The sequence below is a fragment of the Carassius auratus genome, chromosome 35, assembly GCF_003368295.1.
Source record: "Carassius auratus strain Wakin chromosome 35, ASM336829v1, whole genome shotgun sequence".
NCBI classification, from domain to species: domain Eukaryota; kingdom Metazoa; phylum Chordata; class Actinopteri; order Cypriniformes; family Cyprinidae; genus Carassius; species Carassius auratus.
This window is the reverse complement of record NC_039277.1, coordinates 18,309,501-18,336,000: the sequence shown is the minus strand read 5'-3', so window position 1 is coordinate 18,336,000 and position 26,500 is coordinate 18,309,501. Positions and strand designations below refer to the sequence as shown.

Here is a 26,500-nt window from a genome sequence, read left to right as displayed (position 1 = left end):
CAATGAAGAGACATGAGAGAGATATCTATAGAAAGCTTGACATGTCTACTTTTAAACTAAACAAGTGCTGCCGAACAAATATTCTGTGATAAAGTAATCCATATCAAAACAACGCAATGTCCTTTTTTCACGTCATTCATTATATCTAATGTGTATGGAAGGCCAAGAGGGTCAAATACACGTGAATTTTAATGCGTCAACAACACGTTAAATACGTGTGTTAGGTTGTGCTCTTATCTCCACTAATGTGCTCAGATAATGTAGATTCACTTCATGGAAATTTCAATCGAATTCAATTCAGTGCAATGCTAGAAAATGTAAGTTGTTTGGTTGATGTATTTAAAACTGGGTTTAAATTAAGTTTATTAAACCGGCTGAACGTGTCCCTCTGTTAACTGAAAGATCAAGTTTAATGCCGTGCAACAGAAGAAAAGAGGAACTGTCATCTGAATGTGTTAGAAAGTGTTACACCAACTTACTGTAATCTTTCATACTGTGCAGGTAATTATATTTACATGAGCCGTTTTTATTGTTGTCAATAATGTCATTATATTTTCAGCTGTTACTAACATCATCAGCACTGATACAACAGTCACACCAGAAACGACCACAGCTGGTAATGTAGTCTGATGTTTCCTCTGTTGAATTGTGTGTTGGCTGAATCTTTGTGCATCTGTAGAATTGAAAAGGTGTGTGAGTGTGTTTCTAACAACGAGGAATAATAGACTACAAGAAATATACAGTTTCAGATCATTACAGATTTTCATGATCATCTGTTCACAATCTGTTATTAAGTGAAATCATGTTTACACAGTTACTTAATGAGTATAATGATATACTTACTGTAATTAATTTGTAAATTCTAAATTCTTGAAAATTCATATTAGGTATCTTTATATTTTAGTATCATTTTTATTTATTTTTTCCCTCATTAAATTTCCCACACTCTGTGCACATTCAGCATTGTGATCATTGCTTTTTTAATGTTTCACAGAACACATGTTTTTAATTTGCTGTTTTTATTATTATTATTATTATTATTGTTGTTGTTGTTGTCATTGCAGTTATAAATATAACACTGCAGGAAGGATGCACCGTAAGTTTCAGAGTTAGACTCACAACTTCTTTCAATCATAGTCCAAATATATGATACGAGATAAGAAAATAAGATATGTATTGTGGATTTTTTGTAATATGAATGTTGACTTTCTATTTATTCTATATTTATTTGTGCTCAAACTAACTTTTTTGGTTATTAATAAATTATCAAATTCTGCCTTCAACATTGTGACACAGACCTCTGGAGGATGTCTTAAAAATCTCTTTGAGAAGATAGAGAACATTACAACTACAGTGCTTCCTTTGAATGTAAGTCTTCAAGAGAAAAATCATACAATTATCAAATATTTGTCAATGACATAATGTAGATGATACAGTCACAGTGCCCTCTTATTGGCTCTCCTGACTTTTGTACGGTAACTGTATTCTCTGATTGATAAAATAGCTTGTGACAAACATTTTGACTATGGCCTTCAACGCTTCAGAGAAGATTTTAGAGACAACAACCTCAGCAAGCCCAACTGAACTAGCCTCGTATGGAAACCGTATGTTAAAAACCAGTGAGAAACTCATTTCTACTTTAGTGAAGCCGACAGACACAAATGACAGTGTCAAGTTTAATCTTCCCACTGTAGGTAAGTGGAGAAACTTATTATTGATGATGAAACACTGAAGTCAATGACTTTATATAGTTTCAAGAGCAGCAGTGAATCAGACAACAACAATGATAAATGCAGATACATTACGACATGATTGTGTATAGTTGACATTTCATTAAAAGAAAGCATAAAATGCTGCCTCTATCTTTTGTTGTTTATGTCAAAGGTCAGTATTTTTGGTGTAAATTCATCCATAATTCAGTAAAAGCTTATCAAATAAGAAAGATAAGCAGTTTTGCATGGATTCACTTAGAGTGAGAAGTTCATGTTTTGTGGATGTGTTTTGAGTATATTTGCTGCTTTGAGCATAAAAGAGCTGACCTTTGACCTCCAGATGACCTACATAATTAGTTAAGAGTCCCTACATTTAAATAAAAATGGACCCGAATGGTTTAAACTACATCAGAGATGGAAAAATCCAACAATAGTGAATATGTTTTGTCTTTTATGCAAATTTAAAGACTGAATTGCACTTTCATTGAAAAAAAAAAGACAAATACTATAAATGAATGACTGTTTGTGTTTAATCAGAGGGACAAGTCTTCATGGTTGGGCCACAGGTCACTTTAGATAAAATCCCTCGACTTGACACGACAAATTCATCTGTGGACATTGATCTCATTGGGATCGCCAAGAACAACTATGAAACAAGTGGGTGAAATGATTCAGAGTGGTTAAAAAATAAAAAAGAGACACTGCACCATCACCACTAAACCACATTTAATTACTTCTCAAATTTTTTTAACAGTATTGCATTTCTGTTCCTGTCACATAGGATCAGCTGCTGTGGCGTTCATGAGCTACAACACGATGGAGAACCTACTGAAGCCAGACTTCTTCAACACATCGAATAAGACGGTTAAAACCATGATGTCCACTGTGATCTCAGCTACTCTTCCCAAAACCAGCAACACTAAACTGACCGAGCCAGTCAACTTCACGCTCAAACACATCAGAGTGAGAGACTCATCTAAATGTCAAGAGCTGGGTTTGATTTTTCTCCTCCTTTCTCTTTTTCCTTTCTTTACTTAGACTCTTAGCTGTTCACGATCACAACAACGCACCTGTTCTTTATTTACCTTGATTCTCTCTGCTATTTTATTCTGTGGTTCTCTCAGCTTCTTCGCCAGATTATTGTCTGTATTTTATCTCTATGATCTTTACTACCAGTGTTGGGCAGTAACAAGTTACTAGTTACTGTAATAAAATGTGGACCACAAAACTAGTCATAAGGGTTAATTTTTCCATCATCTGAAAGCTGAATAAATAATATTTTCATTGATGTATAGTTTGTTAGAATTGGATATTTGGCTGAGATACAACTACTTGAAAATCTGGAATCTGAGGATGCAAAAGATTCTAAACATTGCGATAATCATCTTAAAAGTTGTTCAGATGAATTCTTATTAGCAATGCATATTACTGATCAAAAATTAAGTTTTGATATATTTACGGTAGGACATTTACTAAATATCTTCATGGAACATGATCTTTACTTAATATCCTAATGATTTTTGGCATAAAAGATAAATCAATAATTTTGACCTGAACAATGTTTTTTGGCTATTGCTAAAAATTGTAATGATAAGGAAGGGGCGAGGAAGCAAATGCAAGTGACTGTAATGAGAAGAATAAACAGATGAATAGAGGACAACCAGCAGGAACAACAGGATGGAGAGGGATGAAGTAACAGGTGGCCAGGAAGTTGAGGTGGGATGGGACAGCAGGAGAGCATGAGACGCCCACATGAAACAGTGCAGATGAGAGGCGCACATAACTCCACCCACATAGTGATCAACTGAGACAACGGTTCTACCAACCGTGACAGTACCCTCCCCCCTAGGAACGCAAATTGGGAACCCCTGTCAGAGACCACGTCCATCGGGAGACCATGTAACCGAAAGACGTAATCAATTACAGTAACCGCTGACTCCTTGGCTGAAGGTAATTTGGGCAAGCGGGTGGGCCCAAAAAAAAAAACTTACTCCTGGATGACAAGCGACATTGGAGCAATGACCCCACCGAAAAACATCGGCTTTAACCCCTCTGGAACGAACAACCGATTCAGTGGGCACCCGGGCGGAGGCGTTACCCCTTCTAAGGCCATCTTGACCTTCGACTCGACCTCCTGAGTGTGGAGATAACTACTTTCTTGGGTAAAACACACTCTGGAGTCACCGGGCATTCGGATGGATCAAAAATGCGAAATAAAGAATCGGGTTTGATGTTCTTGAAACCCAGGCGGTACGACAGAGAAAAGTCAAAACGTCCGAAAAAAAAGTGCCCACCGAGCCTGAAAAATGTTTGCAGTTGCAATAATATTTTTTATAACTGCTCGCACTTGCTTGGAATAAACAGACTTATATCAATCAATCACCTTTATTTATATAGTGCTTTAAACAAAATACATTGCATCAAAGCACTGAACAACATTCATTTGGAAAACAGTGTGTCAATAATGCAAAATGATAGTTAAAGGCAGTTCATCATTGAATTCAGTCATGTAATCTCTGTTCAGTTGAAATAGTGTCTGTTTTTATTTGCAATCAAGTCAATGATATCGCTGTAGATGAAGTGACCCCAACTAAGCAAGCCTGAGGCGACAGCGGCAAGGAACCGAAACTCCATCGGTGACAGAATGGAGAAAAAAACCGTGGGAGAAACCAGGCTCAGTTGGGGGTCAGTTCTCCTCTGACCAGACGAAACCAGTAGTTCAATTCCAGACTGCAGCAAAGTCAGATTGTGCAGAAGAATCATCTGTTTCCTGTGGTCTTGTCCTGGTGGTCCTCTGAGACAAGGTCTTTACAGGGGATCTGTATCTGGGGCTCTAGTTGTCCTGGTCTCCGCTGTCTTCCAGGGCAGTAGAGGTTCTTTCTAGGTGCTGATCCACCATCTGGTCTGGATACGTACTGGATCTGGGTGACTGCAGTGACCCTCTGGTCTGGATACAGACTGGATCTGGTGGCTACGGTGACCTCGGAACAAGAGATAAACAGACAAATATTAGCGTAGATGCCATTCTTCTAATGATGTAGAAAGTACGGTGTTATGTGAAGTGTTTCCGGTTCACCTAATTAATGCAGCCTAAAAATCCTTTAACGGATTTGGATATTAAAAGCATATTAGTATGTTATGTGTATGCCAGGTTAAAGAGATGGGTCTTTAATCTAGATTTAAACTGCAAGAGTGTGTCTGCCTCCCGAACAATGTTAGGTAGGTTATTCCAGAGTTTAGGCGCCAAATAGGAAAAGGATCTGCCGCCCGCAGTTGATTTTGATATTCTGATATACGTTTTGAGAACGTAGCGGACGTAGAGGAGTATAATGTAAAAGGAGCTCATTCAAATACTGAGGTGCTAAACCATTCAGGGCTTTATAAGTAATAAGCAATATTTTAAAATCTATACGATGTTTGATAGGGAGCCAGTGCAGTGTGGACAGGACCGGGCTAATATGGTCATACTTCCTGGTTCTAGTAAGAACTCTTGCTGCTGCATTTTGGACTAGCTGTAGTTTCTTTACTAAGCGTGCAGAACAACCACCCAATAAAGCATTACAATAGTCTAACCTTGAAGTCATAAATGCATGGATTAACATTTCTGCATTTGACATTGAGAGCATAGGCCGTAATTTAGATATATTTTTGAGATGGAAAAATGCAGTTTTACAAGTGCTAGAAACGTGGCTTTCTAAGGAAAGATTGCGATCAAGTAGCACACCTAGGTTCCTAACTGATGACGAAGAATTGACAGAGCAACCATCAAGTCTTAGACAGTGTTCTAGGTTATTACAAGCAGAGTTTTTAGGCCCTATGATTAACACCTCTGTTTTTTCTGAATTTAACAGTAAGAAATTACTTGTCATCCAATTTTTAATATCGACTATGCATTCCATTAGTTTTTCAAATTGGTGTGTTTCACCGGGCTGCGAGGAAATATAGAGCTGCGTATCATCAGCATAACAGTGAAAGCTAACACCATGTTTCCTGATGATATCTCCCAAGGGTAACATATAAAGCGTGAAGAGTAGCGGCCCTAGTACTGAGCCTTGAGGTACTCCATACTGCACTTGTGATCGATATGATACATCTTCATTCACTGCTACGAACTGATGGCGGTCATATAAGTACGATTTAAACCATGCTAATGCACTTCCACTGATGCCAACAAAGTGTTCAAGTTTATGCAAAAGAATGTTGTGGTCAATTGTGTCAAACGCAGCACTAAGATCCAATAAAACTAATAGAGAGATACACCCATGATCAGATGATAAGAGCAGATCATTTGTAACTCTAAGGAGAGCAGTTTCAGTACTATGATACGGTCTAAATCCTGACTGGAAATCCTCACATATACCATTTTTCTCTAAGAATATGTGAACCTCTAGTGTTCATTCATGCGCTCAGATATGAACTCTTTATGAACTTTATGAACTCAGATAGTGCTTGCAACGAGCTATCACACAACATTTACAAAAGGGTTTTATGAATCTGTAATAATTCATACGAATGACAGGCAAATTTTATGCAAATTTTGGTCAAGTTGTTTTCATTGAGCTATTCACTATCATCATGTTGTTTCTAAGCTGACAAGCAGTACATTGTGCTTCATTCATTACATCAGCTTTCTGCTCTGGTAATGAGAGCAGATATGATGTTCATAACACAGCAAGTGTTCTTCATTCTAATGTTTGTTATTGTATAATTGGAATTTTATCTTCTACGTCCACTATTTCCTAGTCTCTACTTTAGTGTCAATGTCTACAAATCACAGAATGCACAGCGTTGCCAACATCACGTTCCCATTCTGATGATTATGACTACTGATGTGGTGACATAAATACAAAGTAATCGGTTTAACACGTTTACATGTTAGGATTTTAATTTAGTTCGGTTTATAGAAGGTTATCCCACCCCTCTCAAACTGATTACCATTTCGGTTTGGACAATTTTATTCCTACTGAGGTGTTTATATGGAGCATTTTAATTCAGATTGGACTGTCATTCTAAGTTTCCGAAGGGTGTATGCTTCCCCTGCTGGACTACCACCCTCCATTATGTGATTTACAGCATTAATGTATATTACATGCTCCTCGTGCCACCGCAAGGAGTCGTATGCTTCCACCTTTACAATCACACATTTGCTTTATGGGGGGCTACAATGGTGTTTCATGGATTCCAAGTTGTTCCAAGTGTTAAAGAGCAGTGTTGTGCTAGTTACTAAGAAATAGTAACTAGTTACAGTTACTAGTTACTTAATTCCAGAGGTGTAGTGGTAAAAAAAAGAGGTGGGTAAACTATAAATTCTGGGTGACCACATCGTGGTCAGGGTAAGGTGGGCCACTGCTTACCGGTCTATGTGTATCCTGATGACATCGCTATAGGCTATCATTTGATATTACTACCAAGGGTATCACTGGTTGTTCCCTCATATAGGTCACACAATCACTATTCAATTCATACATTCATCTAAGTTCTTGTTAAAGAGACTCAAGAAGGAATAATAAGGTTGAAATCTATAATGTTTACTAAATGACAAAACAGAGAACAATTTTTTTTAAAGAGGAATAGAGAGGGAGGCTTATATCCAGGGGTTCCAATGCATTGCACTTGTACATAATGATTAGGGATTTTGGATTATTTTCATAGTCGATTAATCTGTTGAATATTTTCTCAATTAATCGGTTAGTTGTTTGGTCTATAATACAGTATGTCAGAAAAATGTGGATCAGCATTTCCCCAAAAGCCCAGGAATGGTCCTCAAATGTCTCGTTTAGACCACAACTCAGTTGAGATATTCAGATATTCAGTTGACTGTAACAGAGGAGAGAAGACACTAGAACATATTCACATTTAACAAGCTGGAATCAAAGATTTTTTTACTTTTGTCTTTCATATATTTTATCAATGACACAGATTGCAATGACACAGACAGCTTCATTGCAGAAGGACATCCTTTTGGTCACGTGGTTCACGTGAGATGATTGACAGCTTTACAAACTAATAATATTGCACTGATGTCATAGCTGACGCGAATCAATAAGAGGAGGGTAATCACTAGCTTTGTTAGCTGTTTTAGTTCTTCAGATCGCATAAATCAGTGTAAAATGAATAGAAATGTTATTCTGTATGACGAAATATTTTACAAACATGTCATAAAATTATCTCTTCAAATGTGCGTATCATTGGACTATAGGCCTGGCGGATCGTGGATATTGTATGTATACGAACACAAATAAACCGGAGATGAGATGAATGGCTGCTGTATGAGTGATGATTTCTATTCAAAATAACGAACGTTATTATTACTATTATTATTAATTGACTGATATCCATTTTTGAATTTTGATGCAGTCTGTTGCGTGTCGTTCATTTTGAATGAATCTTTAATAAGACTCAGGACTACCGAGTTGTCTCAGAGAGTGATTCGTTCATTTTGTGTTGACTGCACATGCACATTACACAACATATGGGTTCTGAATCGACAGGAGAGGTCTGAGTCTTTTATTGTTCCTGTCAGTCCCGAGACAGGAAGAGAAAAGATTAGTTCATTTTGCTGAACGAGACTCAAAGATCCGAGTCAGTAAAATGATCCGAACTTCCCACTACTACAAGCAACACCGCAAGCAATTGGTCATCTTTAACAACAAACAACCTATGAAACTAATAATGAACAATATGAAATAAAACAACATAAGCTTAATTTAAAATTTCATATGAACTGTAGGCTATTTAGAGGTGGATAAACTCAATTTAGAGGTGGGTAAACGCTATTTCCGAATTTTGGTGCGTAAACGGTGTTTACGTGCGTTTAGCCTCCACTACATCCCTGCTTAATTCAAAAAGTAACTCAATTACTTTGTTGATTACTTAAACCAAAAAGTAATGCATTACTGTTAAAAGTAACTTTTTAGTTACTTTTTTAAAGAATTTTCTTTAATGTTCCCATTAATGCGCTTTTATGCGTTATGGTCTATACAAACACAAAGTAAACCAGAAAGTAATTTGTAATTTGATTAAGTCAGACCAGCACAAACTGAATAGTGTATATCACAAGGATTTCTGAAATAAATAACAAAACACCTGAATAATATATTCAGAATCAAAAACTAAAGTGGCTTCTTCATCATAAAAGCTTTTGTGTTGAGCCCTTAAAAAATTTCCTTTCACAGCTTAAGCATGAAAACTATCAACAATGCACAACATAACACAAAACATTTTGAAATAAAAAAAAATGAAAACAATCTGAACTATTCAGAATCAATTTCGAGAAACATGCATTATATATATATATATATATATATATATATATATATATATATATATATAGTAGAGACAGGCTGCATGTTTTCAACAATGTTTCACGTGTATGAGAAAAACATACAGAGAATCACTTAAGACACTTTGCTGTAGACCCATTCCACATAATAATATTCATTAAAACTGTATGTTAACACATAGGAGCTTGCTGCATGGATCCGTGAGTAGGCTACAGTTTACAAATCCATGGGAAAGGATTGCAAAAATGTGCACGCAGATTATGAATTTGTGGGTACAGTTTCAAAAACCGAGGGTACGGTTTGCAAAATCTGAGCGCACGGATTGTAAATTCGTGGGCTAGGATAGGACATTCGAACCAGAAAGACACAGCTTACATTTGACTAAAAGTTCTTTGTCTTTATGCTCAACTAAAGTGAAATAATGAGCATATTTCCACTTTGAGAAACTCGTGTTGCTCTCGCCTTGACTCGCCATGACTGCCGCAAATACTTGAATAAACGGAAACACGCCCACAGTGCGCCTTCGTGTTTACAGTGGTTGGCATCCACCAATCCCACAATGCGTTGCTGCAAACAGGTTAGGCTGCACTCCAGTCAAAATTAATTTTTTTTTTTAAAAGTAACGGACAATGCACAATATGGTAACGGTAAAGAAGTTAATTTATTTAAAAAGTAATGTGTTGCAGTATTAGTTACTGTCAAAAGTAACTGCATTACAGTAACGCGTTACTAATAACGTTACTGCCCAACACTGGACAATCTGATTCAAATGATTCGCGATCCCGCTCCGAACTCCCGAACTGACTCAAATGATTCACCACTCCGAACTCTCGAACTGATTCAAGTGATCCGCGAAGCCGCTCTGAACTCTCTAACTGATTCAAATGATTCGCGATCCCGCTCCGAACTCCCGAACTGATTCAAATGATTCGCCGCTCCGAACTCCCGAACTGACTCAAATGATTCGCCGCTCCGAACTCCCGAACTGACTCAAATGATTCGCCGCTCCGAACTCTCGAACTGATTCAAATGATCCGCGAAACCGCTCTGAACTCTCGAACTGATTAAAATGATTCGCAAACCCGCTCCGAACTCCCGAACTGACTCAAATGATTCGCCGCTCCGAACTCCCGAACTGACTCAAATGATTCGCCGCTCCGAACTCCCGAACTGATTCAAATGATTCGCGATCCCGCTCCCGCTCCCATCTCTCGAACTGAATCAAATGATTCGCGTTTACTGAAATTAATATATTCAGAATCAAAAACTAAAGTGGCTTATATTATATATATATATATATATATATATATATATATATATATATATATATATATATATATATATAAATATAAACATAAACATATACTTGGGGGACTCACTCGAGGCATTTTTCTGTCGTCTCGGACTTGTCTCGGACTTGGCCATTGGACTCACCAAATCTTCTAGTTTGTCCTTATTTCCAAATGACTCTGTGGCCTGCGCTCACGCTCCAGTGGCATCTGCTGTTGCTGGGCAACCATGACCCGCTCTCCATGAAGACGCAAAAGTTTAGACAAAAAATAAATGTATTTCCAGCGCTAAACATCCCTTGCAGTAGCTCTACTAATAGATTCATAAAAAAATGGCTATCCATGTACAGCTATGATAATCTGTTTCTCCATCTTAGCCTTCAGTATTGTTCCTGGAAAGGATGTGCATGACCAGCGGTGAACTTACTGCGAGCTGAAAAGTTTAACGTTAGAGGTTTCTAATTTAATTTTCTAACGTTACCTGTTAGATTGTGTTTTATTTACATCTACACCTAGATAGCCTTAACGTACCATTTACAATAATGAAATGCTAATTATTATTGTACAGTATAGGGGTTGCAAGACTACTGATTTCTAGTCGATTTTTTTAAATAAAAAATGCTTGAGTTACTCGACTACTCGTGGTTCAAGCTATTGTAAATGAAAACACATTAAATAGTTGTTGTTTTTTTATCAATAAACGCTTATTAATGTATAGCCTTATGCAACAATTACATATGTAAATTTTTTAAACTTTATAATTATGACATTACATATTTAGATTTTCATGTAACAGCCAGTATTTGTATCTGTAACAATCACATCATTTTTCGTATCTGCATTCGGATACAACGTCGTACAGTTACTTGATAAGACCGTTATGACTTTTTATATTTTTTCCGTAGTTATCACTGAAAAAGTAAATCGTGTTAAACTAAATAATTATTAATATCTAAAATAATATTTATCATGCAAGCAGAGAGATGTCATGACAAACATTTAGTGATCATTTGAACATGACTGAATCCATTCAATGCGCACATTTTCATTACAAAGAACACTTTAAGCGTGTCTTAATGTTAATGAACTTCACTAAACAGATGTGTGTGTGCCGCGCATACCAGCAAAAGGTGAAGATGCAAACATGTAGGACAAGTAGACAATGTATCCGTATCTAAGCCGATTAGCCTACTTTTGAAAGAGAACTGATTTTGTTTTTGAGAAACTGATGCGCAACGCTGCTGTTTGATTGTTGAGCGCGCTGTGCTTATTCCATTCATTCATATCATATCATACCCTGAGGTTTAAATCATTTCCTTTTAAATATATACAAATAATATAACGTGTATGATGTATTATTATTAGGGATGGGTACCGAAAGCTGGTATTAAAATGGCCCCGCGGCTAAATTATGAAAGACTGTAGTATCAGTAAGATCTGACGTATCGGTTCTGCTTTCGGTACTGGAGGGGAAAAAATTAATGTACTATGTATTTTTGCTTAATAATGTTATCGTGCACATTTTCTCACCAAACATTTCTAATGTGCGATCATATTAAGACGTTTGTCTGTGAGATCTGCCAGATCTCTCATGTGTACCGTGGAGGCTGTCTGTAAGTCACACACACACACACACACACCACAATGAGCGCTGCGCACGCACAGACATAACAGTATGAAAACTCCCGCTTGATAATAAAGAGTGACGATGGCGAAGATATTTGCTTAATAATGTTAGTGTGCACATTTTATCTTACCAAACATTTCTTATTTGCGATATTATTAAGACATTTGTATGTGAAGTCTGCGAGAACTCTCATGCGCACCGCAGAGGATGTCTGTCAGTCACACACACACAGAACGAGCGCGGTGCACACACATGCATAAGGGGCCATTCACATATTGCTTCTTTTGCGCGCTCAAGTTAGTTATTTCAAATGTAGGAGCGCAGTATGCGCGCTCATAATGGAAGCGACGCGACGAGCTCCTTTTTTCCAGGCGCTTCCGCACCGCATCGAGTTAAAAACCTCTCAACTTTTCAGAATGCAGCAAGCGCACCGCAGGTCATGTGACTTTCTCAGCTTTTCCGTAACAACGTTGAAAGCTCAGCCAAGATGAAGGAACAGCTGATAGCTGTATGTGGATTTTTTTATTAATTTAATAGCAATCAATCAATCACCTTTATTTATATAGTGCTTTAAACAAAATACATTGCGCCAAAGCACTGAACAACATTCATTTGGAAAACAGTGTCTCAATAATGCAAAATGATAGTTAAAGGCAGTTCATCATTGAATTCATTGATGTCATCTCTGTTCAGTTGAAATAGTGTCTGTTTTAATTTGCAATCAAGTCAACGATATCGCTGTAGATGAAGTGACCCCAACTAAGCAAGCCAGAGGCGACAGCGGCAAGGAACCGAAACTCCATCGGTGACAGAATGGAGAAAAAAACCTTGGGAGAAACCAGGCTCAGTTGGGGGTCAGTTCTCCTCTGACCAGACGAAACCAGTAGTTCAATTCCAGGCTGCAGCAAAGTCAGATTGTGCAGAAGAATCATCTGTTTCCTGTGGTCTTGTCCTGGTGCTCCTCTGAGACAAGGTCTTTACAGGGGATCTGTATCTGGGGCTCTAGTTGTCCTGGTCTCCGCTGTCTTTCAGGGATGTAGAGGTCCTTTCTAGGTGCTGATCCACCATCTGGTCTGGACACGTACTGGATCCGGGTGACTGCAGTGACCCTCTGATCTGGACACAGACTGGATCTGGTGGCCACGGTGACCTCGGAACAAGAGAGAAACAGACAAATATTAGCGTAGATGCCATTCTTCTAATGATGTAGAAAGTACGGTGTTATGTGAAGTGTTCCGGTTCCAGTTTACCTAATTAATGCAGCCTAAAAATCCTTTAACGGATTTGGATATTAAAAGCATATTAGTATGTTATGTGTATGCCAGGTTAAAGAGATGGGTCTTTAATCTAGATTTAAACTGCAAGAGTGTGTCTGCCTCCCGAACAATGTTAGGTAGGTTATTCCAGAGTTTAGGCGCCAAATAGGAAAAGGATCTGCCGCCCGCAGTTGATTTTGATATTCTAGGTATTATCAAATTGCCTGAGTTTTGAGAACGTAGCGGACGTAGAGGAGTATAATGTAAAAGGAGCTCATTCAAATACTGAGGTGCTAAACCATTCAGGGCTTTATAAGTAATAAGCAATATTTTAAAATCTATACGATGTTTGATAGGGAGCCAGTGCAGTGTGGACAGGACCGGGCTAATATGGTCATACTTCCTGGTTCTAGTAAGAACTCTTGCTGCTGCATTTTGGACTAGCTGTAGTTTGTTTACCAAGCGTGCAGAACAACCACCCAATAAAGCATTACAGTAGTCTAACCTTGAAGTCATAAATGCATGGATTAACATTTCTGCATTTGACATTGAGAGCATAGGCCGTAATTTAGATATATTTTTGAGATGGAAAAATGCAGTTTTACAAATGCTAGAAACGTGGCTTTCTAAGGAAAGATTGCGATCAAGTAGCACACCTAGGTTCCTAACTGATGACGAAGAATTGACAGAGCAACCATCAAGTCTTAGACAGTGTTCTGGGTTATTACAAGTAGAGTTTTTAGGCCCTATGATTAACACCTCTGTTTTTTCTGAATTTAGCAGTAAGAAATTACTCGTCATCCAATTTTTTATATCGACTATGCATTCCATTAGTTTTTCAAATTGGTGTGTTTCACCGGGCTGCGAGGAAATATAGAGCTGCGTATCATCAGCATAACAGTGAAAGCTAACACCATGTTTCCTGATGATATCTCCCAAGGGTAACATATAAAGCGTGAAGAGTAGCGGCCCTAGAACTGAGCCTTGAGGTACTCCATACTGCACTTGTGATCGATATGATACATCTTCATTCACTGCTACGAACTGATGGCGGTCATATAAGTACGATTTAAACCATGCTAATGCACTTCCACTGATGCCAACAAAGTGTTCAAGTCTATGCAAAAGAATGTTGTGGTCAATTGTGTCAAACGCAGCACTAAGATCCAATAAAACTAATAGAGAGATACACCCACGATCAGATGATAAGAGCAGATCATTTGTAACTCTAAGGAGAGCAGTTTCAGTACTATGATACGGTCTAAATCCTGACTGGAAATCCTCACATATACCATTTTTCTCTAAGAAGGAATATAATTGTGAGGATACCACCTTTTCTAGTATCTTGGACAGAAAAGGGAGATTCGAGATTGGTCTATAATTAACTAGTTCTCTGGGGTCAAGTTGTGGCTTTTTTATGAGAGGCTTAATAACAGCCAGTTTGAAGGTTTTGGGGACATGTCCTAATAACAATGAGGAATTAATAATAGTCAGAAGAGGACCTATGACTTCTGGAAGCACCTCTTTTAAGAGCTTAGATGGTATAGGGTCTAACATACATGTTGTAAGTTTAGATGATTTAACAAGTTTATACAATTCTTCCTCTCCTATAGTAGAGAATGAGTGGAACTGTTCCTCAGGGGGTCTATAGTGCACTGTCTGATGCGAAACTGTAGCTGACGGCTGAATGGTTGCAATTTTATCTCTAATAGTATCGATTTTAGAAGTAAAGTAGTTCATAAAGTCATTACTGCTGTGGTGTTGGGAAATGTCAACACTTGTTGAGGCTTTATTTTTCGTTAATTTAGCCACTGTATTGAATAAATTCCTGGGGTTATGTTTGTTTTCTTCTAAAAGAGAAGAAAAGTAATCAGATCTAGCAGTTTTTAATGCTTTTCAGTAGGATATGCTACTTTCCCGCCAAGCAATACGAAATACATCTAGTTTTGTTTTCCTCCAGCTGTGCTCCATTTTTCGGGCTGCTCTCTTTAGGGTGCGAGTATGCTCATTATACCACGGTGTCAAACTGTTTTCCTTAACCTTTCTTAAGCGTAAAGGAGCAACTGTATTTAAAGTGCTAGAAAAGAGAGAGTCCATAGTTTCTGTTACATCATCAAGTTGTTCTGAGGTTTTGGATATGCTAAGGAATTCGGATACATCAGGAAGATAACTTAAAAAGCTGTCTTTTGTGGTAGAAGTGATGGTTCTTCGATACTTGTAACAAGAAGTAGAATTTACAATTTTGGCTATATGAAGTTTACACAGAACTAAATAATGATCTGAGATATCATCACTTGGCTGAATAATTTCAACACTATCAACATCAATTCCATGTGACAGTATTAAATCTAGAGTATGATTTCGACAATGAGTAGGTCCTGAAACGTGTTGTCTAACACCAATAGAGTTCAGAATGTCTATAAATGCTGATCCCAATACATCTTTTTCATTATCGACATGGATATTAAAATCACCAACTATTAAGACTTTATCTGCAGACTTTAATAGCAGTGCTGCTGCAAGCAGGTTTTAGTGCTGCAAATCCATTTATCCATCGCTGAAATTTCTGCGTCTTCATGGAGAGAGCAGGTCATGGTTGCTTAGCAACGGCAGACTCCTCAGGAATTTGTAAGAAATGATGCAATACACAGAAAGTCACAATATAGCACGCATTGGAACAAAATAAATACTTTTTGTCACTGTAGTGGGACAAAAGTAACAATTGTTACTCTCGTCCTGAAATGAACTCCTGACATTGAAACTCAATTTAATTTTATACAGAAAAAAATCTGAAAATGCAAATTTTAGGATGTGTTAAAGCACTAAATAACTTGTAGATTGATTATTACTGTGAGACATGTACTCGAAAACAGTTTTACAGGCCTTACTTTGGAAAACCATGAGGAAATCATGTGATATTTCTCAGCTCCGTCAAGGATTGCATGCTGAATATGCTGTCATAGCTGGGAATGCAAATGCAGAAAGAGGCTCAGAGAAAATCACTTTGTTACTTTTATCCCAAGTTACTTTCGACCCCGCTCTCCCCTACAGTCAAAAGTAACTTCATTACAGTAACGCATTACTTATAAACACGCTTTGAACTCCTGAACTGATTCAGATGATTCGCGATCCCGCTCCGAACTCCCGAACTGACTCAAATGATTCGTCGCTCCGAACTCTCGAACTGATTCAAATGATCCGCGAAGCCGCTCCGAACTCCCGAAATGACTCAAATGATTCGTCGCTCCGAACACTCGAACTGATTCAAATGATCCGCGAAGCCGCTCTGAACTCCCGAACTGACTCAAATGATTCGCGAACCCGCTATACGAACTAACGAACTGATTCAAATGATTCGCGATCCCGCTCCGAACTCCCGAACTGACTCAAATGATTCGCCGCTCCGAACTCTCGAACTGATTCAAATGATTCGCCGCTCCGAACTCTCGAACTGATTCAAATGATTTGCCGCTCCGAACTCTCGAAATGATTCAAATGATCCGCGAAGCCGCTCCGAACTCCCGAACTGACTCAAATGATTCGATAACCCGCTACGAACTCCCTAACTGACTCAAATGATTCACGCTCTGAACTGCCATTGGCTTAGTTCTCTAATTTCATAACATTTACTGAAATTAAGGTACGAAGAGTATGTTAACAAATAAAATAAGCATGAAAACTATGAACAATGGACAACATAACACAAAACATTTTGAAATAAATAAATGAAAGCAATCTGAATTATTCAGAATCAATTTCGAGAAACATACATACATACATATACTAGGGCTGTAGTACTCGAGTCCGATCTTGGATATATATATATATATAAATAAATGTTGTTTAAAAATGAAATCTATGTTATCATGTTTTCAACAATGTTTCACCTGTATGAGAAAAACATACAGAGAATCACTTAAGACACTTTGCTGTAGACCCATTCCACATAATAATATTCATTAAAACTGTATGTTAACACGTAGGAGCTTGCTGCATGAATCCGTGAGTAGGCTACAGTTTACAAATCCATAGGAAGTGTGCGCGCAGATTATGAATTTGTGGGTAGAGATTCAAAAACCGAGGGTATGGAGCACACAGATTGTAAATTCGTTTGGGTAGGATAGGACATTCGAACCAGAAAGACACAGCTTACATTTGACTAAAAGGTTTTTGTCTTTATGCTCAACTACAGTGAAATAATGAGCATATTTCCACGTTGAGAAACTCGTGTTGCTCTCGCCTTGACTCGCCATGACTGCCGCACATACTTGAATAAACGGAAACACGCCCACAGTGCGTCTTCGTATTTACAGTGGTCGGCATCCACCAATCCTACAATTGCAAATACAATGCGTTGCTGCAAACAGGTTAGGCTGCACTTCAGTCAAAATTAATACATTTTTTAAAAAGTAACGGACAATGCACCATATGGTTACGGTAACAGAGTTAATTTATTTAAAAAGTACATTACTACATTATTAGTTACTGTCAAAAGTAACTGTGTTACAAAAACGCGTTACTAATAACCCGTTACTGCTCAACACTGTTAAAGAGATGGATTTGTGCCAAACATGGCCAATTGGATGAACGGAGAATTTCTGTGCCGAAAATCTTACTTCTGAGTGGTACAAGTTTTGGCAGGTTTTTTCCGATCATGGATCTAATGACGTATATGATGGTGGAACTCCTTATGAGCATTTCTCTTGGAAAAGCGTGCCCACGCAAACGTCGACCAAAGGAGAGTGAGACCTCGCCCATAAATGCACTTCATCGGGAAATCGTTGGCAGCGCTGCATATAGGATGTTTTCAAGAATGTCTCCAAATAAGTGTGTTTTGGATTTGAGGGAAAGTTTACCATGTTCAGCTTCTCAAAGAACCTAGCATTACACGAACAATGGATGCAGTTTGCTTTTACGGGGCAGCAATGTAGTGTAGCAAGTTCGTTTGAGTGTTTTTGTCATTTCAGTGTTGAATTTTTTATAAACAAGTCCAGGTTGACGCTGGATTTGCACATCGTTTGCTATTAAAACATGGTAAAAGACCCCATTCAGGTGAGCAGAACTGCATCAGATTGCTGCCTTTGTTGGAAATCAGCACATAAGGAACATCAGTATTATAGCTCCGCCCACAGCATGCCTCCAGGAGATCGGGTTTTTCCGGAGAAATCGGAAGCTGTATTTTTCTTTTACAAATATGACAAAACTAAAGACTTTTGGATATAAGGATGCAGTACTACTCTATAGGTACTCAAGATTAACATGGGATTAGGTGAAACTGTGTATGCTACGTACCCTTTAAGCATTTTAAGAAACATGCTTTTGCACATCCTTGATTGCTTAACATGGGGTGACGCTTCCCCCTTAATGTGATATTTACAGCATGTTAGACATTAAAAATTTAATGATATACAAACTGCCGTCATATTAGACTGCTGCTAGGAGTGTATGCTTTCCCTTTACAATTACACAGTTGCTTTAATCATTTCAAGAACATGCTTGTTGCACATCCTCGATTGATTAACTTTGGGTGACACTTCCCCCTTAATGTAATTTTACAGAATGTTAGACTTAAAATTAAATGATATACAAACTGCCACCGTATTAGACTGCTGCTGCAGGTAAGGGTGTATGCTTCCCCCATACATTCAAATATTTGCATAAGCAGCTTAAGCAACATGCTTGTTGTATGCTTCCTTTCTGAGTTGGGGTGATGCTTCCTCCATAAATATAGTATCAAGCAACATTTCTCAATGTTGGCCATTCAAATTACTTCAGTTGTGTTGGGGAGCTCTGTCAAAGCATTGCTGCATGGACAGGCGTGTGGAGTGTTGCCCAGAACATAACCATAGCGCCAACACTAACTGTATACAATATAATTGTCATAAATATACTTGAAACAGAGTTTTTGAATCTGCCTTTGCTCGTGGATCCTCTGTTTTCAGTGTTTTAATATTTTCTTCTTCTTTTTGCAGGAGTTTGATCCCAGCGGTTCTCTGTCCTGTGTGTACTGGAATATCAGCGAGTGGATTGTAGATGGTTGTGTTGTTTTAAAGACCAACGGCAGCTATACTGTGTGTTCCTGTGATCATCTGTCGACGTTCGCTCTCATCATGCAAACCAGCCAGCCGCCGGCGGTACGAGAGCATTTATTATAAACGCTAAAGAACAGCAATGATTCGGCACTCATGTTCTCTCACATGTTTCTCAGAGCGACCCACTTCTGGAGTTGTTGAATTTGGTGTGTGTGTTTGTGGGGCTGGTGTTCTTCAGTTTGGCCCTGTTGACCTTTGCCCTTTGTCAGTGGAGTCCTGGAGTGAATAATGTGGCTCGAATCAACATCTGCATCAGTCTTCTGTTGGCTCACCTTCTGCTTCTGCTTACACAGCAGTTCCTGAGCATCATACAGCGTCAGAAGGTGAGAATGATGAAGGAGTCCTACAGCTCAGCACAGCTTCACTGAGAATCATCATAACCGTCTCTTATGGTCTCCAGGTGTTGTGTGCCGTCATCTCAGGCATTCTGCACTTCCTCTTTCTCTCCGGCTTTGTGTGGATGTTCATCGAAGCTCTGCTGCTCTACATCTGTGTGAAGAACCTATCACAGATCAGCTTCAAAAAGAGCGAGGTGCTTAGCAGTGGATTCCTGTGTGTGATTGGATATGTGGTTGCTCTGGTTGTGGTGTGTGTGTCTGTCGGTCTGGTTCCTGAAGGCTACGGTAGCGAACAGTGAGTCAGGGTTTTCTCTTAATACATGCAATGAATAAGACTTTAGTTCAAGTCATTTTAAATATTAAAGAGGTCATCGGATGCCCATTTCCCACAAGTTGATATGATCCTTTAGGGTCTTAATGAAAAGTCTGTAACATAGTTTGGTTAAAATTTCTCAATGGTAGTGTAAAAACAGAATTTTTTTCAGAGCATGCAGTTTTGTAGCATGTTCCTTTAAATGTTAATGAGCTCGGCTGACTCCGCCCCTCTCTTCGGAGCTGCTCTGTGAGGGACTGTTTACTTTAGCCGCATTCATCATTAAACTTGATAATTAGCACATTATAAGGAAAGGCGTTTTGCAAAGAATAAGATTCATTAAAAAACCTTACACTCACTTCTGTTGGTGAAGCTGGATCACAAATGATTTGCGAGAACATAAACACATTTATGTAGATCGGGGGCACATTCTCTTTAAAAACATACGTTATCGGATGTCAGCGCCTCAGATGTCGGGATTAAATAACGACTGCTGTGTTCATTATTTCATCCTACAACAGAACAACTTAATCTGATGACAGTCACTCACTGAGCTACAGTAATACACCAGTCCAGTCGTTGCTGAAACACTATGTCAATCAAAGTTATGGGAGGGGCCTGTCTGTGTGACTGAGATCTGCTCGATTTGAGAAAGGGGAAACTATTTTACGAGATTTAAAAAAAAACACTGATTGAATCTTTATCATTATAGCCACCCTATGATGATAAAGATTCACTCAGGTTTTTTTCACTGCACACACACATTTCAGTTCAAACATCTGATGACCTCTTTAAAATTACCAGTAATTCAACACCTTCATGCATGTTTGTTCATTTATTATGCTATTGTATATTCTACCAAACAGCTGCTGGCTTAAAATGGACAAAAACTTCATCTGGAGTTTTCTTGGTCCTGTTTGCTTCATACTAGCAGTAAACACATTTCTAATTTTCATAGCTTTGATTTATATAAAAAAAAAATAAGAGCAGGGTGATAAATCATTGACGTCTTTCTACTTTACAGTTAAACATGATTCTCTTCATCAAGATCATCATCACTCTGAACTCAGCTCTAAAAAATCTCAACGCTGAAGTCTCACAGATGAAACAAACCAAGTATGAAATCTAGATTTAAACCAGTGTTTCTTACCCAGACAGCAAGCAGTTTCGGCCTAGATCTGGCCCACATTTGGCATAGGATTTCACACAGTTCTGGGTCGAAATTGCTTGCTGTCTGTTTAACCCCTCTCTCTCCCTTATCTGATCTCTGATGATTGGAAATAGGAACCACTGATTTATACAAACACAGATTTTGTAGAAACACAGATAAAGACACATTAATGGCTTCTCTGCAGGATCTTGGTGTTTAAAACACTGGCTCAGTTTGTGGTTCTCGGTTGCTCCTGGATTCTTGGTTTCTTCACTAATGACAGTAAGGTCCTGGAGATCCTCTTCCTCATCTTGAACTCGCAGCAGGGAACCTTCATCTTCCTGATCTACGGCGTTCTCAATAATGAGGTCAAACATCTTTACATTCTCTTAATAGACTCTATCTGTGATTAACTATAATACCTTTCAAATTGATTTAAGACTTTACATATTTGGACCTGTCTTGTGAATAAAATCATCTTTGTTCATCTTTCTCTGGGCTTTAACTCCAGATCATGCAGCAGTACAGGAAGTTCTTAAGATGTCTTTGCTGCATCAGACAGCACTGAAGGCTACAGAATCATGTTCAGGAAGTAAAAGTTTTGCTAAAATGCCGTTATTATACAAGTGATGCCATACTTACAGTAAAATACATAATCAATGTTTTGGATGTTAACTGTAGTCTCTGCTCCTTTCTGTAATGGGTAAACAAACATTTTTACCAGTCTTTTGATATTACTACTTGAAATACTATGAATGTAGAACGTATACATCCCATTTTCTTGGTGGTTTGTGAAAAACATATTTGTACAGTCTTTACAGACTCAAAATGTTAGGCTTAAGCTGAAAAAAACAAAATTATGAATTTTATGAGACTAACACTAATTTTTGGTTTATTGAGCTTTCTTCTGCAAGGACACTTTCTATGTTACCTTTAATATTCAAATGGCAAAATGAATGTTCAGGTCAGTCTCACAGGTTTTATAGGTGTGTTGGATTTACCTTAAAAATAAACTATTACAATCACTAAATGAACAGTTGATTTGTCAAATTCAAAGTGAATCTGTACTGTCTTATGGCTTGTATTTATGCATTACACATAAATAATGATACATTTTTTGCTGTTCCTTACAGTAGTTTTTCATTGTTTTACTGCATTGTGTTTGTTAAAAGTTATGCATTAATAAACAATGTGATATGTAAGTGCATATGTGAATGTTTTTCCACATTGTTAGACCCTATTCCATCTAATCTCCTAAAAGAGCTGCTTCCAAAAGTCATAGATCCTCTTCTTACTATTATTAAGTACTCATTGTCATTAGGATTTGTCCCCAAAACCTTCAAACTGGCTATTATTAAATCTCTCATCAAAAAACCACAACTTGACCACAAAGAACTAGTTAATTATAGACAGATCTCGAATCTCCCTTTTCTGTCCAAGATACTAGAAAAGGCAGTATTCTCACAATTATATTCCTGCTGAGAGAAAAATGGTATATGTGAGGATTTCCAGTCAGGATTTAGACCGTATCATAGTACTGAGACTGCTCTCCGTAGAGTTATAAATGACCTGCTCTTATCATCTGATCGTGGTTGTATCTCTCTATTAGTTTTATTGGATCTTAGTGCTGCGTTTGACACAGTTGACCACAACATTCTTTTGCATAGACTTGAACACTTTTTTGGCATTAATGGAAGTGCATTAGCATGGTTTAAATCGTACTTATATGACCGCCTCAGTTCGTAGCAGTGAATGAAGATGTATCATATCGATCACAAGTGCAGTATGGAGTACCTCAAGGCTCAGTACTAGGGCCGCTACTCTTCACGCTTTATATGTTACCTTTGGGAGATATCATCAGGAAACATGGTGTTAGCTTTCACTGTTATGCTGATGATACTCAGCTCTATATTTCTTGGCAGCCCGGTGAAACACACCAATTTACTAACACAACAAAACTAATGGAATGCATAGTCGATATAAGACATTTCTTACAGCTAAATTCTGAAAGAAAAAAAAACAGAGGTGTTAATTATAGGACCTAAAAACTCTGCATGTAAGGCCTATGCTCTCAATGTCAAATGCAGAAATGTTAATCCATGCATTTATGACCTCAAGGTTAGATTATTTTAATTCTTTATTGAGTGGTTGTTCTGCACGCTGTAACAGTCAAACCTGTTAAAAGTTTTTTTTTGTTGTACTTCTACTACTCACCACGAGGAGGCAACAAGGAGTAATACTCTGATGTATAAAACTGGTGTAGAGAGTAGAAGTAGTAGATTGGTAATGGAGGAACAAGCATGGCTTATGGCTCCAAACAATCATTGGTCCTGATTGAGAAACTTAAATCTTAAATCTTGACTGTTATTTATGTAGTTTTATATAACTATTTAATGTGATTATTTTTGTAGAAGGACTCCACATTCTGTGAGAGACATCTTTCTCTTTTACATGCCTGTCTGAAACCTTGTCTGAAACATGTCAATGAAGTGAATGTAGAGGCAATGTGAAAAACCACTGTGGATCCTGAAACCGTATTATGCCACACTAGTGATTTTGAAGATTTGGTTTTACTGTGATTCGATATCAACACAAAGGTTTGCACGTGGAAACTTTGGAATGTACTCCGTGGACATGAGCTTTCGTGGACATTCATGGATAGAATGTGGTGAATGGACTTTCAGGATTATTGCATTTAGTTTTTTTATTGTCGTCGTCAGCATCATCATCAACGTCTTCATCTTCATCACCGCCACCCAAAAACAGATAAGACTTATATTTCTATGCTGTTGGTTTTTGAGGGTAAAAACATGTATGATTTCTGTGTTTGTCAATGAAAGAGTCTAAAAAGATAATATGCGAATGAATGAGAAGTATTTATTATTTTTATTTTTTTATATTACAGATTTGTTAAGGTCGTATTGAAACATAGTGATTCTACCCTATAAAAACAGTGTTATAACTAATACCATTGTGAGATCAAGGAAACAGTTATAACGCTTAGTAAACAAACTATAGCTAGTCCAATGGTTTAGCACCTCAGTATTTGAATGAGCTCCTTTTACATTATACTCCTCCACTTCCGCTACGTTCTCAAATCTCAGGCAATTTGATAATACCTAGAATATCAAAATCAAATGCGCGCTACAGATCCTTTTCCTATTTGGCTCCTAAACTCTGGAATAACCTACCTAACATTGTTCGGGAGGCAGACACACTCTTGCAGTTTAAATCTAGATTAAAGACCCATCTCTTTAACCTGGCTTACACATAACATACTAATATGCTTTTAATATCCAAATCCGTTAAAGGATTTTTAGGCTGCATTAATTAGGTAAACTGGAACCGGGAACACTTCCCATAACACCCGATGTACTTGCTACATCATTAGAAGAATGGCATCTATGCTAATATTAGTCTGCTTCTCTCTTACTGCAGTCACCCGGAACCAGTACTGTACGTATCTAGACCAGAAGGTGGATCAGCACCTAGAAAGGACCTCTACTGCCCTGGAAGACAGCGGAGACCAGGACAACTAGAGCCCCAGATACAGATCCCCTGTAAAGACCTTGTCTCAGAGGACCACCAGGACAAGACCACAGGAAACAGATGATTCTTCTGCACAATCTGACTTTGCTGCAGCCTGGAATTGAACTACTGGTTTCGTCTGGTCAGAGGAGAACTGGCCCCCCAACTGAGCCTGGTTTCTCCCACGGTTTTTTTCTCCATTCTGTCACCGACTGAGTTTCGGTTCCTTGCCGCTGTCGCCTCTGGTTTGCTTAGTTGGCTTGCACTTCATCTACAGCGATATCATTGACTTGATTGCACAGATACTAATTAAACTGAACTGAGATGACATCACTGAATTCAATGATGAACTGCCTTTATCAGTTTCATTTTGCATTATTGGCACACTGTTTTCACTGTTGTTCAGTTGCTTTGACGCAATTATATTTGTTTAAAGCACTATATAAATAAAGGTGACTTGACTACATAGACGGCTCTTTCTGGAACGCTCACTACACAGACAGATCATTGTGTTTTAGAGCAGAAGATCTGAGATCATGCTGCAGACATGAGAAACATCCTTCTCAACCTTTTTTGCTTATATCAGGAATGAGCAGCTGGCGGCCGCTGGATCATTTTAGACTCGGATTATCAATTTTAAACATTTGAAAAGCAAAACACATACAGATTGCTTTCACTTTATGATGTTAATAACTATCCCCAACCAGGAGAGGTCTCTAGTTTCCAGACGCTCCCTGTATTATTTTCTGCCTGATGTGCACTCTAATGTAAACATTCACTAACATCAGCAAATAATAAATGGAAAAACTGACCATGAAGACAGTATTTTCCAGTCAAGGTGGTAAACAGATTAGCTTTATACCATGTTCAGTATGTTTGAAAAATCTGTATTTTATTTAAATTGCCATCACACCACTTACTTACAACAGGGACGCCAGATATGCACTTACCTCAAATTCCAAAGGTAAAATTGATAGTCATAAATTGAAAAGTATATCTTGACACACATCTTTTTTCAAAGTGTGCTTAACTGTTTAGAAGCAGATCTCTTAGAAGTGGTGAACACCTCACTTCTTTCTGTGACATTTCCAAACTCCCTGAAAACTGCAGTTGTTAAGCCCCTCCTGAAAAAGAGCAATCTTGATAACACCATTTGGAGCAATTATAGACCAATATCTAATCTTCTTTTTATAGGCAAAATTATAGAAAAGATAGTTTTTAATCAGCTGAACAAATACTTAAACTCAAATGGATCCCTGGGCAATTTTCAAACTGGTTTCCGACCGCATCACAGCACAGAAACAGCACTCATTAAGATAATAAATGATATTCGCTTAAATTGTGACGCTGGCAAATTGGTATTGCTAGATCTCAGTGCTGCGTTTGACACTGTCGATCATAACATACTACTAGAGAGACTGGAAAACTGGGTCGGGCTTTCTGGGATGGTACTCAAATGTTTTAGGTCATACTTAGAAGGGAGAGGCTATTATGTGAGTCTAAATTTATATATATTTGTTATTTCATGTAATAATTGATACTAATTATTTAAGTTAATATAATAATTTATACTTTTGTCTCATCTCATTTCTTTAAATTTGTTTAAAGGCTGAAATGTGAAGTGCAGATCTTAAAAATGTCTTTAAAGGTCTTAAATTCTGCAGATTCCAGTCTGTTTTACCGTACCATTTGGAATAACATTTTTATTTATTTATATGAATAAGCCATTTTAACTGTCCTCTAAGGTTATTTTGAGAATGTTATGTAGGCCATAAAAAAACTGATTTATTTGTTTGTTGCAGATTTCCAGACAATACAATTGAGATGTTTATATTGGCTTGTTGGGGTACTATTTCTGTCCACTGACAACACAGTTTTAATTCTGAATAAGCATAATTGTTTTATATTTAAT

General features: G+C 37.9%; 2 protein-coding genes across 2 annotated transcripts in view; both read left to right on the top strand.

The window, feature by feature from the left end:
* Positions 1-26,500, top strand: part of LOC113054742 (adhesion G-protein coupled receptor G2-like) — a 94,142-nt gene that overhangs the window by 32,738 nt on the left and 34,904 nt on the right. The window contains exon 8 of the mRNA XM_026220512.1: positions 560-616. Within this exon, the coding sequence (XP_026076297.1) occupies positions 560-616 (57 nt within the window). The remainder of the gene's footprint in view (positions 1-559; positions 617-26,500) is intronic.
* On the top strand, positions 20,443-22,166 carry LOC113054744 (adhesion G protein-coupled receptor E3-like). The gene is made up of 4 exons (XM_026220515.1): positions 20,443-20,843; positions 20,935-21,026; positions 21,266-21,428; positions 21,572-22,166. Exons 1-4 carry the CDS (start codon positions 20,730-20,732, stop codon positions 21,626-21,628), a joined length of 426 nt encoding a protein of 141 aa, XP_026076300.1. The 5' UTR covers positions 20,443-20,729; the 3' UTR covers positions 21,629-22,166.